This window comes from Rhopalosiphum maidis, chromosome 2 (genome assembly GCF_003676215.2).
Source record: "Rhopalosiphum maidis isolate BTI-1 chromosome 2, ASM367621v3, whole genome shotgun sequence".
In the NCBI taxonomy this organism is placed as follows: domain Eukaryota; kingdom Metazoa; phylum Arthropoda; class Insecta; order Hemiptera; family Aphididae; genus Rhopalosiphum; species Rhopalosiphum maidis.
Window position 1 is genome coordinate 32,500,283 of NC_040878.1, and position 19,177 is coordinate 32,519,459.

The 19,177-nt window shown below is 26.0% G+C and overlaps 2 protein-coding genes across 4 annotated transcripts; both read right to left on the reverse strand.

Moving 5' to 3' along the window:
* Positions 1-914: 914 nt before the first annotated feature.
* LOC113552050 (protein dispatched) lies at positions 915-14,925 on the reverse strand. Of its 3 annotated transcripts, none has more exons than XM_026954717.1 (12): positions 10,728-11,017; positions 8,270-8,385; positions 7,331-7,454; positions 6,375-6,551; positions 5,852-6,014; positions 4,415-4,632; positions 4,174-4,350; positions 3,970-4,102; positions 3,469-3,901; positions 3,012-3,399; positions 2,390-2,935; positions 915-2,309 (listed from the first exon to the last, which is right to left on the reverse strand). In XM_026954717.1, exons 2-12 carry the CDS (start codon positions 8,278-8,280, stop codon positions 1,431-1,433), a joined length of 3,249 nt encoding a protein of 1,082 aa, XP_026810518.1. In that variant the 5' UTR covers positions 8,281-8,385; positions 10,728-11,017; the 3' UTR covers positions 915-1,430. The 3 variants fall into 3 exon arrangements, with proteins under 3 accessions (XP_026810518.1, XP_026810517.1, XP_026810515.1); XM_026954716.1 differs by having other exon boundaries at positions 5,852-6,017; XM_026954714.1 differs by lacking the exon at positions 10,728-11,017 and adding an exon at positions 14,908-14,925 and having other exon boundaries at positions 1,431-2,309; positions 5,852-6,017.
* Positions 14,775-18,688, reverse strand: LOC113552051 (protein C12orf4 homolog). The gene is made up of 12 exons (XM_026954718.1): positions 18,505-18,688; positions 18,301-18,446; positions 18,042-18,226; positions 17,863-17,971; positions 16,596-16,714; positions 16,348-16,521; positions 16,162-16,283; positions 15,942-16,090; positions 15,762-15,879; positions 15,578-15,696; positions 15,146-15,271; positions 14,775-15,062 (listed from the first exon to the last, which is right to left on the reverse strand). Exons 1-12 carry the CDS (start codon positions 18,686-18,688, stop codon positions 14,904-14,906), a joined length of 1,710 nt encoding a protein of 569 aa, XP_026810519.1. The 3' UTR covers positions 14,775-14,903.
* Between the last annotated feature and the right edge of the window lie 489 nt (positions 18,689-19,177).

Here is a 19,177-nt window from a genome sequence, read left to right on the forward strand (position 1 = left end):
AACATTTTTAAATCCATGAAATTATGCACATTCCTACACATAACTTCATAAAAAATCCAATGTAAAAAGTAAGAATATGGATTATGTTTTTAACTTTAAATTTTACGATAGGTTTATTCATTATTACTACAGCTAGCTAACATTATAAGATTAGTTTTGTTGAAAGATTAAACGCAAATTTGCTATGTTGCGCATGGGTCAGAGAAAGAATTAAGAAACACATAATGCGCTGACATTCTCCTTGGTAACAATAACAATAATTATATCCATTAAAAATAAATTAATAATTATATTGTATATTTTAGTTAAATTTCTGAATCTCACTTATAAATTACTTCTTAATTCGACAAAATTTTAGTTCATATAGTTATAAAAATTGCAAAGGTATCTATGTCTTAAAACTAAAATATTCGTTTATATTTTTAAAAGCCACAAAATATTTTTGAAGTAATACAATTAATTCCGCTTTTTTCTTTTCAGTCAAATTAACTTGTTTACAATAATAATAATATTTTGGAATATCTTTTTTTTGTACAATAAACTAATAAACATAAATAACTGTATGTCTGTATACATAGGTATACTACTTTTATGTTTAAAAATTATAAATATAATTTAATACACATATAACTTATATTTAAATATAATAGCTATTACATAGTTAAACTATAATATAATAAACAATAGCATTTTATTAAATGCATCAAATATTAAACTCAAAAAATTTCATAAAATAATAAAAACAATAATTTTACAAACTAAAGAGATCAAAATTCAAAACTAATATTAACAAAATAAATATTTTACAAACAAATCATTTTAATTATCTACTCAAATAAATAAAATTTATATTTAATATTAACTAATGAACATATAATTGAGCACAAGCAATTTTCATAATTATAACTATATACTATAGTTATAATTATTAATTTATTTTTCATTTAAAACAATAGGTATGTTATGAAACTCCGCAGAAAAAAAAACATGTTTTAATATTATGTGCAACAGGTATTAGTATATATGTATTAGTGAGCACATAAACGTATCCCTCGAATTGCTATTACAGTATAAAATTTAAGTATCACAATAATAGTTCTTAGCGCCTAATGGCTCCGGTCACCAAACTAAAGGCCTATAGTGGCCTCCAAGCCTGCAAGGCTAGGTAAATCACCACAAAGGTTCTTCAAAATCGAGGAAATACTGGTAAGTGTACATCTAATAGGTATAACCTTGCTAATTTAAGTATGACAAATAATCAATTCCTATGTTTGCTCACTCTAGTCGGAACACTACAGTAAGTATTTACTAAATCATTTCATGAACATAATAAGTTTATAAAAGTTTATTAATATTAAATACCCAATAAATAATAAAATTTGGTAGGTATTTTCTATGTTCAAATAAAAATACTTAACTAATGGAAAATGTTAAATATGTATGGCATTAGTTTCATTTTTTTTTATCACATCATTATCATCAACATTCAAATATAAGCACGAAGTAACAGATTTTGTATTAGAAGGTTGACATTTTACTGGGAGAACAGTTAAATTTTCTAATTCTTGAGCTGTAGATTGATTAACAATAGCAGTGCTTATACATGATACAGTTGATTCTGATGCAACATTAGAAAATGGAGAAGCGTGTCTTACACGATTTTTATGTCTTTCGTTCACATTGATGTTTCGTAATTTCTTACAACAACGATATGGATATGGACCATGATCATAATCTGAACCAAATACTGATAAAAGTGATACTAGAAAAAAAGTTGAGTAGAACCAACTAATAAACATTATTATGATCAAAAATATGCCTAGTTGAGTATACGGTAAAACATCTGAAGGCAACATGAATGCTCCACTAGCGCCAGTTGTGATTGCACCCATTAATGATGGACAAGCCATTAAAGACAATGCTTTTGAAATAGCTGTTGCTCTAGGTGAGTCTTCACAAGCCAACTGATACTCAATAGTATAATGCAAACTAAAATCTACAGATAAACCAATAGCTACAGAAGTAGCAATTGATTCTAAGACATTAAGATGCCAGCCCATCAAAACCAACACAGCAATTGTAGTGCATATGATAAAAAATATAGAGAGCACTGTAATTATAGTTAGTGAAATACTTGTAGTTACAAAGAACATTATGGTAAAAGCAAGAAAAAGTGCAATAAAAGCTGACATTATAGTGTCTTCAATTAATGTCTTTTGAAGATCATAGAAACCAAGATGACTGTAAAACCAACCATTTCTGAGGCCCGGCGGAGCAGTTTCCATCATTTTAGATGACCATGACTCAACCTAAATTATAGACAATTCATAACATAATAAACAAAAAATCATTGTTTGTAAATAATTTAATGAAGTAAAAATATAATTACTTGTTTGTAAAAGAGTTCCATATCAGTATAAGATGTAGTAAAAATAAAATTACTTTCTAGTTCTACAACAACAGCTTTTATGATTGGCATGAGTGTTTGGTTTTCTGGATGAAATAATGGATTTGAAAACTTAGGTCCAGCTGCAGAAGGAACAAATATGGAAACTGGTGTATTATACACAATGTACATGGCTTTCATAATACAGAAATGAAATATATTTCTCGGGTATGGAAACTCAAAAGAATTACAACATGGCCATCGATCTTTTTCGAGATTATTTACACAAGCATGGCCCATCCAATTCACAAAAGTTTCCATAAAACAATTTGTCAATTGTGGTCCACCAACAGCTCGATAGAAGGGCTGTAAGCGTAAATTTGCACAAAACTGCAATAGCCAACTTTGCGACTTTGGATGCGCTATATCAAAGTTTGGATCATATACTAAATTTCCGTGATCTTCTGGATCCAAATGATTACCTGTATCATTGGGAAACAAACCCCAGACAAAGCGTAGAGGAACACGATTTTCTGGATTATTATCAATCTATAAAATTAAAATTAAATTATATTATAAATTTATTCACATTTTAAATAAAAATTGTAGTATTATAATGACTTACCCTTAAAATTCTTTCAAACCAGAATTGGTTTTTATATACCAAATCATATTGTTCGAATGGATGAGACTCTCGAAACAACTGAAACTCTACAGATTCTGGTAATTTCATACCTGGCCATATCCATATTATAGTTATACTTAAAATACCCAGGATAAAAAAAAATATTATCCACACCCATCGAAAGCGAAACACAATTTTTAATAACCATGCATTAAAAGAAGTTTGAATTCCACGTAACATTTGCTCCATTGAAAGTAATTTATTAACTGATCCGACTTCAAACAACACAATATTATGCCTGTGCTTTGAGCTTAAAAGTACGATACAGGATGGCAATAAACTTACAGTGATTAACAAATTCACAAAAACTGCCATAGCTGAAAAAATACTAATTAAAAAAAAATAATAATAATTAGAATAATAAATATTGTAATAAATATGATTTTAATAAACATACCTAAAACAACTAATTCCATTAATAGCACTGAGAAATGATGATGCAAAAGCACAAAATGTCGTTGTTGTGGATAATGATATAGAAAGTAATGAATGTTTTAATGTCTTAGAAATTACATCAACCAAAGAACCAGCCTGGTCATTGATCTTGATTACTTTCCAAACGTCACACATAATGAACGATGAATCTGCACTGACTCCAATTAACACAATTATGGCAAGAACATTCATGAATGGAAAAAAATGTATTTGAAACACAAATGTATAAATAAAATAGGAAACGGATAAGGAAAATAGTATATTCAAGAAAGTCACAATCGTAATTATTATTGACCAAGTATAAAATAATACACATAACATAATGAAAAAGGTACTCAGGAAAATTAGATATATATCCCTGACAAGCTCAAGGTCAAATAGCTTTTCTTTAATACCTAAAAATGATAATATAAATCTTAAACTCAATTTATTATTAAAATTTATTTTAAGATATATTTCTTACCAAAATCAATTGCTGAAATGCTAACTAATGGTGTTGATAAATTAGCGTCTTTCATTGCTTCATAAACATGAACAACTGATCCTTTTCCAAATGGTAAAAACATCATTGAACTTGTCAAAACATTAGTTGGAGCCTAAAATTATTTAAATAAAATAATAAAAAAAAATGTAATATAAGATATAAAATAATAAAAAATTGATTTACATGTGGTGGCATAAAATTTACATCTAAGTGATAATGCATTAAATTATAAACACCACTAAATTGAACACATTGTCGTGGTATTGTTGGATGATCTGTTTGCCATTCAAACAACTTATTGTCATGATAAAAGTGAGCACAACCTTCAAGTATTGTCATTGTTGCATTAATATCTCTTGGCTAAATAATAATACATAATATAAGTATTTTAGATTTAAAAACAAATAGTTTTTATTCAAATTACTGTAATTTCTGAACAAGACTTATGTTTTCTTAACAATGTAATGTAGTTAACCAAAGACCACGGAGGACAACACCCATTGTCTTGTACATCACAGACATCTTTATATGCTACCAAATTTTCTAAACGCTCCTGTATAAGACACATATCCTTGATAGATTTATATGTAAAAATATGTCCACCATCACTAGATGTGAACACCACTCTAGCATGATCATACGCTGCAAAATCATATGAATTTCAATTATTAAACATAAAATTATTAATGTGACAATGAATTTTAGATTTTGATACCTAAATTTTAGTCTGACTTAAAAATAATTAATTTTAAAATTTTTTAATACAACTTTGTTAACTAAGAAAATTGTTGAAGAAAAAAATGATGATAAAATTAAAAACTGAATTACATAACCACATGAACTAGATAACTATTTTTAATAATCTAGTAATATAATATAATTATGTTTCAAACTGGTATTTTACAGTTAATATTTTTCAGTATTCTGCTAGTTGTAGGTATAATAATTTTTTTATACATTATAATTGTATTTGAGAGTTACATCAAAACATTTATATTCTGAATTTCAAATTTTGCTCAAACAAATAAAATTCTATAATATAACTCATTTATGATTATTCCTATGTTTAAAATTGTATCTTGATAATTTTATGATTGAGACTTCCAACCTCTATAAACAATATTTTCACAAACCAATCATGAGCACTTTCAAATCATATTGGGACCAAATAAAATTTTTGAAACACTTCTGATCTCCAAAAAGTATTTTCCAAAATTCAAAATATATCATTGCCAAAACTTTCCTACTCTTATTCGAATACATTATATAAGTACAATGCTCAGATTTATAAATTTAAAAAGTACTAAAATATACGCGTATACATATATGCGTTATAATATACCTAAAAATCTTTGAAAAACAAATTGCTATAATATAAGCAATTATAACAATTGTATTTATTATTTTGAACGAAAAATTAAAAAGTGATTTATAATATATTATAATATAATTAAAAAATTTCTACAAAAAAATAAAATTAACTCAAATGCTGTCAATTAGATACAATTATTCAAAATTATTCGGAAAAGACTAAATATTTTTTCAAAATCAATCAAATTGCAAGGTAGAAAAATAGGACTAAAATATAAAATGCTTAAAATATAAATTAAAAATATTAAAACTATATATTTGTAATCCATGATATACAAAACAAAACAAATGTATAGCTTTTATTTGTATACATTTATATTTATAAGTATTTTATATGTATCTTAAAATAATTATCAAATACTGTAGAATCTGAGCCCTAATAATATAGAATACTAAAATATTAACCATAAACTAGTGAAGTACAGAACCATTAAGTATTAAATTTTAAGTATAAATACATTTTTAAATTGATATTATTAGTATTACTAACTTGGTCTTGAACAAAAAAAATCTAATCTACTCTTTCGTCTTTTCTTATCATTTCGTTGCGTCATCATTTCAGTTTCTTCAAATACTTCATCATCTAATGGTGACGTTTGAGGTAGGAATTTTTTTATATCCGCACTTGTAGAATCCACATCAGAATTCAAATTCTTCTATGTGCAAAAATATTATAGAATATTGTACATAAATAAAAATGTATTTACAAGCATCTAAAGTTTGAGGAATGGAATATTGTAGTAAAAATACATATAATAAAATATAAATATAATAATATTCAATTTCTAACTACTCCTCTAATCTAAACTACAAAACGTTTAAACTTAACATTCATAAATTAATATCTTTAATTAATAGGGACAGATATCATTGTTTAGAAATCAAAAATGAATTTAGTTTTACTAAAACATTCAAAAAAATAATAATTTTTAATTATAATATATACTATTATAAGTTATTTAAAATAATTAAAAATACTAAATAAACTAAAAGTAATATTAAACACAACTTACAAAATTAACTACAACATCATTTTTTCTGAAGTCTATATCTTTATAATGTTTTGGTAATATATGAGTTGGTATTCTTGAAATATCATCTACCAACTCTGTGCCTTTTTCTAATGCTTTAATTAAATTGTCCCAAGTAACTTGACGATTACCTATTTCAGTACCACGTGTTTCAAAACCCTGTTTAAAATATAAAATATTATTTGAATTTAATTTTAAATACAAATTTTGTATAGTGCAATTATAGATTAACACAATAATAGTTCTGTATGTATGTCTTTATATAATAAATTCTACACATTGTTTTATATTACAATATTAATAAAAACTAAAGCAACTTGATTATACTTAAAAATTGATTTTATTTAACTTTTATTTTAATTATTTCTGATTAGTCCACTCACTTTAAATATAAATTTGTAATTTATAGTTTACAAACTATTCAAATTATATAAAATAATACCATTGGGCAAATTTGACTAAATTATAAAAGTTAAGTGTATAAATCATGATCTATTTAAATTACCCATAAATAATATTCAAAAGAAAATATTTTTATAATCATTCTTTATTTTTAATACCTATTATTATTATTATTAAGTATACTAAATTTTTTTTGTATTTTTACTCCATTTAAAATTATTCTAACCAAGAAGTATTAGATATTCTACAAATAATATACTTATAAATTACCCAAGGGTGGGTTCTCTTCCTTTATTTTTTTTATACATTTTATTACATTTTTTTTAAAACCATAATATTATTATGGCCAATCAGAACAAAGCAAATTGTACCAGACACAAAAATCATGGGAAACCTCAAACAATAAATACATACATAAATAAAGTTTACTCCTTCCTACTTATAAATGTTAATAATTTTTATCAGTTTAATATAATCAATATTTTAAACATAAATCATAAATTAATTAAATCAGTAGAAAAACTTTAAATACTTACTAGTTCAGGATGTGAAAACTCTGGTAAGCGTCCAATAAAATAAGGTATAAGAATAGTACTACTGCATAATAACACCACAGTTGATATTACTTTACGTGGATGGTTTACTAATAATTTCACATACCTAAAATAAAATTTAAAATAATGTAAATAAATATATATGAAAAAATATGTACAAATTTTGATAAAAAATACTAAATTCAAATAATAATTCATTTTTAATAAGTTACAATAACTAAAATGCAGTCATATTATGAAAAGACAATACAATTATAAAAATTTCTTTTTTAACCATTACAAAACTATAGTATTAAAATATAACTTATGAACAATCATGTACAATAATTATTTATAATTAAATTAATTGTACCAACATCTGCAATAATGTCATAAAAGATAAACTAAAACACATAAGTGTATATATATATATATATATATATATATATATATAGAAAAATCATTTATATTCATCAGTATATTTTAAAAGAAAACTATAAAGAATATAATAAATCGAGTATTTATCCCTATACTCTACAAAAGTTAATTTATCAATTAGAATAACATAGCACTAACAACTCAATTTTTATAAATCATAATCACAATTGTATAATGGCTATATCTATTGATATCATATCAGCATAAAAATACTTAGAATTTACCCATTTTAAGGATGTAAAACTTGTTTATATGTTATTAACTTTTTATGAAACAATTTAAATTATATAAATAGCAAATTATAAATTTAGTATTGTATAAATAGCTTCTTAGAAAACAATATATTTATCTGGCTGATCTTATAATTATTTTAGACTCATAATAATTTAATATCCAAACAAAAATCAAAAATTGTATTTAATATTCATAAAATATGCAACATCTATGTAATCATCACAAAATATTTAACTTACATTAACTTATATATAAAACAATTATATTTACCAGTCAATCATTTTATATAATCAGACAATAAATCAAACAATATGTAGTAAAGACCTTATAATACTACAAATTCTTGTCTTCCAAACTTCCAAACATTAATTCTTTTTTCCTGATTTCTGAAAATATAAATAATAAATATATAAATGAAGTCTTGAATACATCGCTCTTTAACTTTATTCCAGTTTTACAGTTAAATACATTACACTTAAATCTTTATTTAAAAAACAAATAATACAACCCAACTGGTTAAATAAGTAGGAATAAATATTGCTAATAAATCGACTATTAATTTTTGTACATATACGTCCTGTAATACTCATCGAATATATGGCCAGGAATATTTATCAATAACTATTAAGTATTACTGTATTATTGAAATCTTATAACAATAAATCACAGTCATAAAATAAATATGATTGATGGGGGGAGGGCTCCTAAGCGCATACATAACAGTAATTATAAATGCGGAGGTAGACATTTCTAAAATTGTTTAGAAACATTCACCGGCTACACGTGCGTTTTTAGATAGTAAACCTTAGATCGTGAACAAAAAATGTAAAATAACAATAATAGTATTACGATTAAATACTTATCAAATCAACAGTAAAAAGTATTTGCTATAATATATATGTATAATAATAATTAATAATAATATAATAATTGAACAGACGAGTGCCGCGGTGGCTGAACACTGTCCGACCGGCGATCGACATAAAACAATTTAAATTACAACCACGACATTACTATATATACATATAGATTATAGACATATAGTAACATTAGTAACTATAAAATAAAAATGTACAAGTAAAGTTGTACTATTATACATTCAATTTGTAGAGTAGGTACTAAAGTAGGAGCTATACGTCATGTATATTGTATTATTTATATTATTATAATACAGTATATGAGCCGTAGGTCCGTAGAAATATTAAAGACGAGCCAATAATAAACAGATGGCTCATAAAAATATATGGTTTGTTATGGATCAATTTATGAAATATGTAATGCGTTTGAGCAAATGAGTATAATATATTTGGTCGAACGTTTTGAATAATATTATTAATTGCCAATTGGTGACATTGGTGTTTGTATTTTGGCGATATTTTAAACAACGCACGTTTTCCACTCGTTTGAATAAAACTATAGTGAATATCACGATATGATTAAAAAATACAGGTATTGAAAAACACAAAATATTCATAAATAATTACAAATCTGCAATAAGGTACTTACAAAAGAAATTTTTAAAAATAAATCTCAAATTTTATTTTTTGTTTTGTATTATATTCTATTGTAATAATGCATTTTTAGTAAATATATTGATCTAAAAATGTTGTATTTTTTTTATAAATTTAATGTCATCTTTTAGAGATAGCTGTTGCCATAATTCATTACGCGTAACATCCAGCGCTTACTTTTTATACTATGGTGATCTCAAAGCTCAAACTCATTGCTTAATACATTAATAGCCAATAGGTACCTCCTATTCGTCCCAAAATACATTTTACGGATCTCAATTATTGCAATTAAGATACGTGTGAAAAAATAATTAGCCCTCTCATTACGGTACATAAAAATGATGTAAACCATTAGACCAGTAATAGCCAATACTGGCAATACTCAATAGATTTATTCCTATAGTCTATAGTATATAAATTCGTAAAGATTGTATAATACTACCGTTACTACTTACCTACTGTCCTACTATAACGACATACTTGATCGAAAACATTTTCACCAATAATGTACCAGCAATAAGCTGGTATATTTAGTAAAATTCAAAAACCGTAGGCACCTATAAGTATTGGTCAGTGGTCTATGTAAGTATGTTATAACTTTATAGCTCACATGTAAAATATGGTTTCTTAAATTCCGGTTACCACTATATAAATGTAAAAGCGTCAGTTTTGACCAGATTGTAGTGCTCGTAAAAAAACAATGTTTTTTAAATAAAAAAAAATATACAAGACTAGAAAAAAGCTTCTGTTAATATTGGAATTAATTTACTAGGTATAAGATATTATTTGTATATATCATTTTAAAACCTATGATCTGTATACAAATCATGTAAAGTATAAGATAAAACTTTCTAAACAGTCAACATACCGTGATACAAATCTACAGAATATTTGTCTCAATGACTCAATGTCCTATCTTATTAATTTATTTATATTAGTATCTTTGTTTTTTCTATTTAGATTTTAGAAATTAATGGCAATACAATAAATTGAAGTTAAGATTGGATGTATAATGAATAATGTGTTACTACAGAAAAATACCTACGTTTGTTAATAACTGTTATCTGCTCGGAAGCTTAAGCTTTAAAAGTCAATAAATGTACATTATATTATTAAATAAACCCCGTTGGTCGTTGCACGCAGACTTGGGTAGTTGGATCCCGATTTATATTCTTAGCTTATTAAGTATTATATTTTGTAGTCATGCCGGTACATACCTAAAGTAGCTACCTATACCAGCCAGTTGGAAGATGGCCCTCGACGTAGGAAAATTAAATGTCACGCGTACTGCAATGGTTATGCACGGTTATAATGTAACGGTCAGAGACGGTCGCCGATGTCGATTTAAAGTTTTAGTATTGACGATCTATGCCGCGCGTAATAAAACGATAACAGTCGATGCACAACCCGTGCGATCAGCAACGGACGACGACAACCCATCCGCACACATCGCAGACACGACACTGAACTGTCTGGACAGAAGACTGAGCAGTGAGCGACGAGCGCAAGAGAATGTCGTCGTCGTCGTCGTCGACGCCGCCGTGGGTCGGCACCCGATAGATCGTTAGAGCCTGTTCGGGCCGTGCCGGGCGCCGCGTTAACGCGGTATAAACGTATAATATAATATAATATACACTCTACACGACTAGTGAGGAGTGATTGCGGGCGGGAAAGAGCGCGGCGAGAACACGGTTCCCATGGAAACAACGACATCGCTGCACCTGTACGGCTGCAGCAGCAGGCTGTACCACCCCCACCGACCCGACACCTGTTGGTTCGCTCGGCTTAAAAGACGCATGTTATTGGTAGAGGAGAAATTGGGGATAAGAGCGTTTGCCGTTTGCCGTCACTCGAATACTCGATAGATTTCACAAATAACAAATCCGTGCATTCATCAACACGACATCACTGCGCAGTTGCGTGTCGTGTTGCGCTCTGTGAAGAGACGTCCTGACTCATGAGAAAAAGACGATTTTTTTCAAGTTAATGTGGTATACGTTACACAGTGATAAAAAATATTATGATGCCGGACGCTTGTGTTGACATTTCGACGGTAATAAGACAATGGCTGTAAAAATAACTACATACATAGTATACAGATCAAAAGTGTTAAGTACTAAGATACAAATAAAAATCCTATAAATCTTCTATTTCGACTAAGTAGATTATAGGTAATTTATTAGATGGATTTTTTCAACAAAATATTTTCTAATAATCATATAATTTTTATTTTGAAATTAATACTTCTGCCGTAGTATCTAAATAGTACTTTTTTTCAATTTTTTACATGTAACACAATTGAATAAATTCTATTTTGGATTTAGTCCTACATATACATCAACATGGAGACTATGGGGAGCCTTTAAAATATGTGTAATGCCCAATAAAGCTTATATAGGGTATATTATTTTGAACTAATAATAACATTAAATAATCAAAAGGTTCAAGGTTGTACATTTTAAATGTAATTATAAATCAACAAAAAGGGAGGGTTTATTATTCTCAGAATTAAGTTTAGAGATAACCCTACAATGTAGTCAAACAATTGGAAAACATGAAATTAATCTGATTTGAATTGGACGACACATCAACATAACTTATGTCTCAAATTGCAATGTGTTAACCATGAGTAAACACATGAAAAATTTGAGTAATGTTTGAAAAAAAAATTTGGGGAGTGGGAAGGTCCTAAAAATTGTTCATATTGTAATATTTATCAATATTTAGGATTTAATGTTAGGCCTTGCAAGTATAATATAACTGTCAAGAGGGGCCGAGCCCTTAGATCTACCACTCAGTGCATTTATCTTGTTAATTAATAATATAATATTTATTTATTTATTTGATATTATTGATTTTTCAAAGAGATATTAACCCACGTTCACCACTGCTTTTTACATCTGGAGGCAAAATGTCTGATTTCACTCCTAATGTTGTCTGAATAACTGTACCCCACATTTAAATATTTATCTCATTCAATGGTGGAATTATTGTACAAGTTTAATTTTAGCAGCCCCAGTAAATTAATTCAAAAGACACAACATATTTTATAACAATCTAAATTAAATTTACACATCACATTTTTTAAATAAAATCAAAAAATCAGAATACAAATCTTAACATTTGGTACTGATATATCTAGTATTAATTAATATATCTAAACAACTTTTCCCATTTAAATTATTTAAAATATCTTTAAAAAAAATAATAATGTTGAATTTAACTAAACATTTATATATTATATACATAAATAATCTCATAGAAGATTTAAATTTAAATAAATAAATATGGTCTAATGTTTTGCATATTATTTACCTATATATTTAAATATATCTAAGTCATTATTACTATGTCTACTCAGTGGTATGGTGAGCTTAGCCCTAGAAATTAATCTTGAATTATTCTAAATTAGTATACAGTTTTAAACTGTATATTATGTTGCACTTGTTGTAGAGAGTAATGGTCAGTGGATGGCAGGGCCGCCCCTAGTGCAGAGCGAGCGGGCCCGCGCTCTCACCACAATTGGTCAGGTCCCGCTTCATAGATACAATAAAAAAGTCAAGTTGGTGAGCAAAAAAAAATTTACATATCATTTTTTTTTTCATGTAAAATTGTAAAAGAAAATGTCACCAACTTAGCTATAATTTCTATAGAAAAAGAAATTTCTGACCAATTAAAATATGATGATATTATTAATCAATTCATGGATTCAAAAAGTAGAAAAGTTGATTTTTAATACATTTTTATATTGTACCTATTACTATATTTTATATTTATTATCTTATTTTGTCAATATTATTATTTATTATATTAAGTTTGATTATATGACATGTTGTGTTAATTTATTTACTTATTCATATTGTTGTAGGTGTAAGGTACTATATTTGTTAAGACTATTTGCGCATATTTGAGTTTCAAATTTGGGGAGCTATACAGAGTAATTCTTTTATCATTAAACACTCATTATTTTAGTCAAGTATTAACTTTTTCATTTTTTTTTTCAAAATATTTTGTTTCATGCTTTTCACAAACTATATGAAATTTTTATTTTTGTTACCCTTTTATTTAATAGGTAAACCACTATCAACTTTTTATTTTCAAATGGCAACCTATATTTAAAATGTACTAAATGATTGGGCTATTTTTTTATGAATTTTAATAAAATTAATTTCAAAAAAGTTAACACTTTTTGAAATAATAAGTTTTTAATGATAAAGGAATCTTCCTGTATATGCAACTAATGCGCAATAGTGATATTTTAGACATTATAGGCCCCGCAATTTTTCTCTTTCCCAAGCCGCTCAAATCATTGGGTCGGCCCTGGTGGATGGATCATTGTTTAAATACTTTTCCTATGATTTAAAAAATGCTTGCCACACAACTATGTCTACTGTAGTTTTCTTCAATTTTTTTTTTTTTGTGATTGACTAATCTGTGCATTGATTGACTTACATTATACCTTTAATTAATACCATAAATTGAGTTACTTCTATTAACGGTCTATCAAAAATACTATCAACAGAACGTCTTACAATATAGAATGACAAATAGGTATACCAATATAATATAGAAAGACTACAACTAGATGCATTGTCTCCGTCTTACAAATGCAAAACATAACAATTTAAATGTTCTGAATAATCTATTTAACAATATAATATTTAAATTTTTTATAATAGTATATTGAGTTAATTATAAAATTTAAAATTTATTATTATTACTCGCATTTAAATAAAAATTAAAAAAATATATAATATAATATAAGTTAATAATAAATTCAATTTAATATTATTAAATTTAATGAATTCAGAAAATACAATTTTTTATGTTTAAGATGGAAACAGGGTGTAAAAACTAGGTATAGCATCATTTTTATACTAATATTTTTTTTAATTTTTAATTAAATATAATAATTTAAGATTATTAACCGTATTCTATTATGATCAATATGTATTAATATCATAAATTATTTAAATAGAAAATGTAATCAAGTCTTGCACTTAAAACAAGCATATTAAAACATCAACTAATCATTGCAACTAACAACAAACAAAACTACCCCATTATATTGATGACCTATTTACTTATCACTTGTCAGTTAACCATAGTGCAGAACATTTCATTTTTAATGAAAATAAAAATAATTTATACATTAAAGTAATAGTTAATTTTATTTTACCTTTATTATAAATCCAAAAAAAAAGGATTTTACAAAAGTAAAATAATATAATAACAATAGTCAATAATAGAACAAGTTACAAAAGTTCATATAAAATTTGATAATATATTTCTAATTTGAATAAAATATTCTTCATGATATATAATTTTAGTAAATGAAAAAGATACTAAAATTGAACTAGTAATTTATAATTTGATCAATTTAAAAATATAAATTACTTGGATTTAGAGTTTTGTTTACTTTTTGTACTCTTTTTGTTCTTGGTTTGTGACTCAATTCCTGGTCCTGATGATTCAAACACAAGTGGAGTAGATACTCTGAATATAGTTGGAACCATTGTTGCTAGTATTCCAAACACTTCTTCAGATATTCCCTAAGTATATTATTATTATTTTATATTTGTTTATTTATTCAGTTTATAAATATACAATAAAACAGTAATATATTAATACTCACTTTTGGAACTAGGAACTGAATAGTTTTTAGCTCTGATCCACCTAAAGATACAGATTCTATCATAAATCCTTTTACACACTTTAAAACTAGTTCTGCTCGTTTCTGACACCAAGGAACAGTCATATCCTAAAAAAATTATAACTATTTTAAAATATAAAAACGACAATGATTACTCCAACATTAAAGTTAAAACTAATTTTGCCTTATAAATTATAATTTCTTTTAATCGATTCATATTTTATAAAGAAGCGACACTTACAATTTGGTAAGATTTTTATTATCTTTAAAATTTAAATTGTTTAAGATAAGGATATATTTAAAAATAATATTTTTTTTAAATGTTTGAATGATCTTACCTTAATAAATATTTATTTTTTTTAATTTTAATGTGATTTGATACCCTTACCCATATATCACAGTATTTATAATTACCTCAGTCATTTCATGAGTCAAAAATAATGGAATAGTTATCATAGTAATATCATATGAACAAGCTGTTTTCAATATATTCCTTAATCCTAAGATTACTGGATGTCTGGAGTTAATATCACCTAAAAACAATCAATTATTTTAAGTAGACACAACACTTTTTTAGTTGACATATTAAACAACTAACCTGATTTTAATGAATCATCAATAACCATGTGAAATACGAGATGAACTGAAGCAAGATTTGAATGTTTTGTAATGTAAACATCACCACATTGTAAAAGTTTTGATTTATTTCGTCGAGCCTACAATTTAACAAACATTTTAATGATAAAGTAATTAAATTAATAAATAAATAAGGGTTTACCTGTAACTCTGGAGATAAAAAATTACTAACTGGTCCCTTGCACTTCCGATTTTCAACAGCCACTTTAAGATCAGATTTGATAATTTCTAATTGATCCTGTAAAGAATCAAAATGAAATTCTGTACTACCTTCGCAAATATCAAAAAACTCTAAAACAAAAACAAAATTTTATTAATAAACTATTAAATCAGGTTTTAATTTTAAATCATATTAAAATTACCCTTTGCTAGACCAGAGTAGAAATCTAAGTTATTTGTATCAATAAATAAAACAAGACCTTTAAGATCTTGAGAATATAATTCTAATACTGTTTGTAACCTTTGAGGATGATGAACAACTGCTCTAAAAAAAAAAAAAAATAACGATTATTATTAATAGTTTAAATTGCATATCACATATTATATACCCGTTTTCTTCTAAAGTTAAGCTTAGAAGATTTAAAGTATCTGCTGACATAATGCGAATATTATGGGTAGATTTCATTTGTGACCCAAGATGTATAGTGAAGCTTTCTTCCATATCATATAACGACATATTTGAAATGGTAAATCCATTTGTCACAATACTAATAGGAGAATTCCTAAAAATTATTATTAACATTTAAATTTTTTTGTTTTTATTCTTGGGAAAATAAGATTTATTTTTAGTTTTTACCCAATAGGAGAATACAATCCATCAACTCCTTGCATTTCTTCTACTGTTTTCATAACCCATTCTCTATACCCTGCACGTTGTTCCTGTTTCAATGTATCAAGTCTACTATTCCATTTACCCTAGAAAAATTTAAAAATAAAAATGTCTTTATCATAGAGTACAGACCATAATAAAACAATAATAAAATCATACAATTTTCCTCAATACCTAGTTACGAAAAATTAATAGATGACTACCAGGAAGCAATCTCCTAATGCTTTCATACATAAAAAAACAAAAGGCCTGTATTTATCTCAATAGTTAAAAAAAAAATTAATGCCTCAATTTTAGAAATATCATTGATTATAGAATAGACTATTTTATAATCAATGGTAATATTAAATAAAAGTTTAATATTTAATTTGTGTTAATACATATTTTATTGTATACACATTTTGTATTTTTCAATCAATATACAAAACCTATATTCAACATATATTAAACCTTATTCAACTTTAATAAAAATAAAATAATATTTATTATTATTGGATAAATATAGAAATTTATTTTATTTTAAATACAAACATTTTAATAAATTTAACTGTTTGCCTCACTCTATTGTGATCTGATTGATATAAACAATCTTAATCAAACGACAGTATAAAAACTACAAAGTCATAAGTATAGATATAATCTTATCTATTTTAATTTAATAAACTTTTGGTAAAAACAAAATTAAAAGGTAATAACATTGTGGAAGTTGCCCCTAAATCTATATTCAGTCACTAGGCAGTAGCCTATATTGCTTATACTTAAATTAGGATCTGCATTTTGCTAACCAGACTATATTTGGTGAGGCTTATTCTAGGACTGTTTTAATTACTATAATATTTTCAAGATGGCAAAATTTCAATTATTATAAAAATTTTTATACATTATAATAATTAACACTTTGACTGTTAACGTCGACAAATTGTATTTGTTCTATGCGGCGGGCGTCGAAAACCAGTATTATTTTCTGATCTTTCCCAATAATACCAGCATACAACAAGCTATTTGTGCTTGAGTCTCCGCACAGATAAACGGCTGAAATTGTTTAATTCGCGGTGGTTTGAGATATCGGGTATTTTTATATTTTTATTATACTTACTACTATTATTAGTTATTACAAAAAATATTCAACACAGAGGAATTGCTAAGGTCAACCCATGCCACAGTCAAAGTATTAATGTTGCTGATAATAAAACAATAATTTATTCTTATACTGAAATAAAATATTTCAAATTACTTGAAGTAATGTTTGGTCATCAAAGTGCTTTAGTGCTAAAGCATTAATATCATCTTCAGTACTGTACTTATTCAACCCATCCATGGCATAATTCATTTCTTGGGTTTGACTAGATAAAATTTAAAAATATTAACTACTTCATTCAAAATAAAATCATTTTTTAAATTATATGAACACACTTTTTTGTCAAAGATGTAACTTGTCTACATTTTCTACTCATGATATCTTGGACTGCTTGGGCGTAACCATATTCAATATGAAGAATAGCATCCAAAGAAGGTCCTGAATGAGCTAATTTATGAAATGCGGTACCAAACAATTGATCATTACTAGGTCCTTTATTATCAGTGAATGAGAAAGTTTCCTAGAAACATTAATAATACAAATTAACTTTATAACAAGTAAAAGAAAAAAACCTTAATGATTTTGACACTTTACCTCTTGAAATGCCTTTTCCCAATATTTAACAATGTCTTCAACTTCAATGGTTTCATTTTTAATACTTTCTATAGCATCAACTGTTTGACAGTCATAAAATTCATTAGAACATTTTTCAACAAATTTTTGTAACTCGCCCGATAGTTCTATAATGATAAGATGTAATTAATATTTTTGTCAAAAACGGTGACACAATATTATTACCTTCTATGACGTATAATGGTAAATTAAACCCATTTATAATTCTATGACTTAATTCTTCTATACTACCTTCAAATGGTATATGAATTGGCACTTCAATCTTATAACCATCAGGAATTTTAAGCATAGAAATTGTATAACAAAAAATTTTCTGATGTTTTTTCTCGTAATCTTTAATCCCATTCATCCTAACGATTAATAAGAGTTTAAACCAATAATATTTCAAAACTTCATATTTTTATTTTGTTAAATTTAAATAATATAGGTATTATACGCATATAAATGACAATCAAACAAGTTTGCAAATACTTATCACATATAATATAATAATAATACATATGTATTAAAGATCTTTTATCAGTCATCACAGAAGAATAATTGTTTATCAAATATCAATTATCACCTTTATGAATAACAGTCAACAGACGTATGCAAAAAAGTTTTAGGGGGTTTTCTTAAAAAGTAGAATTTTTTTAAATAAATATATAAAAAAATGTATGAAAATTAGATATACTTACAATACTTTTTTTTTAAATATAACAAAATTAAGATTTAATAATAACCATAAAAAAAGCTAAATATTTCGAGGGGTATTTGAACACCTGTGTATGCGCCTGATGAATATCGTTGATTATATAATAATATATATTATTATTAAATGCTAAGGGTAACCATA

Bases quoted from the DNA above. Each gene is read 5' to 3' on its own strand.
- LOC113552050 (XM_026954716.1), bottom strand. The intron at 6,552-7,330 runs GTAAGTATTTAA...TATTTTAAACAG, and splicing joins AGTTTTCACATCCTGAACTA to GGTTTTGAAACACGTGGTAC. The intron at 4,103-4,173 runs GTAAATCAATTT...AAATAATTTTAG, and splicing joins TAAATTTTATGCCACCACAT to GCTCCAACTAATGTTTTGAC.
- LOC113552051 (XM_026954718.1), bottom strand. From the start codon at position 18,688: ATGAATGGGATTAAAGATTACGAGAAAAAACATCAGAAAATTTTTTGT. The intron at 18,227-18,300 runs GTAAAGTGTCAA...TAATGTTTCTAG, and splicing joins GGGAAAAGGCATTTCAAGAG to GAAACTTTCTCATTCACTGA. The intron at 15,272-15,577 runs GTAATTATAAAT...TAATTTTTTTAG, and splicing joins TGACTCATGAAATGACTGAG to GATATGACTGTTCCTTGGTG.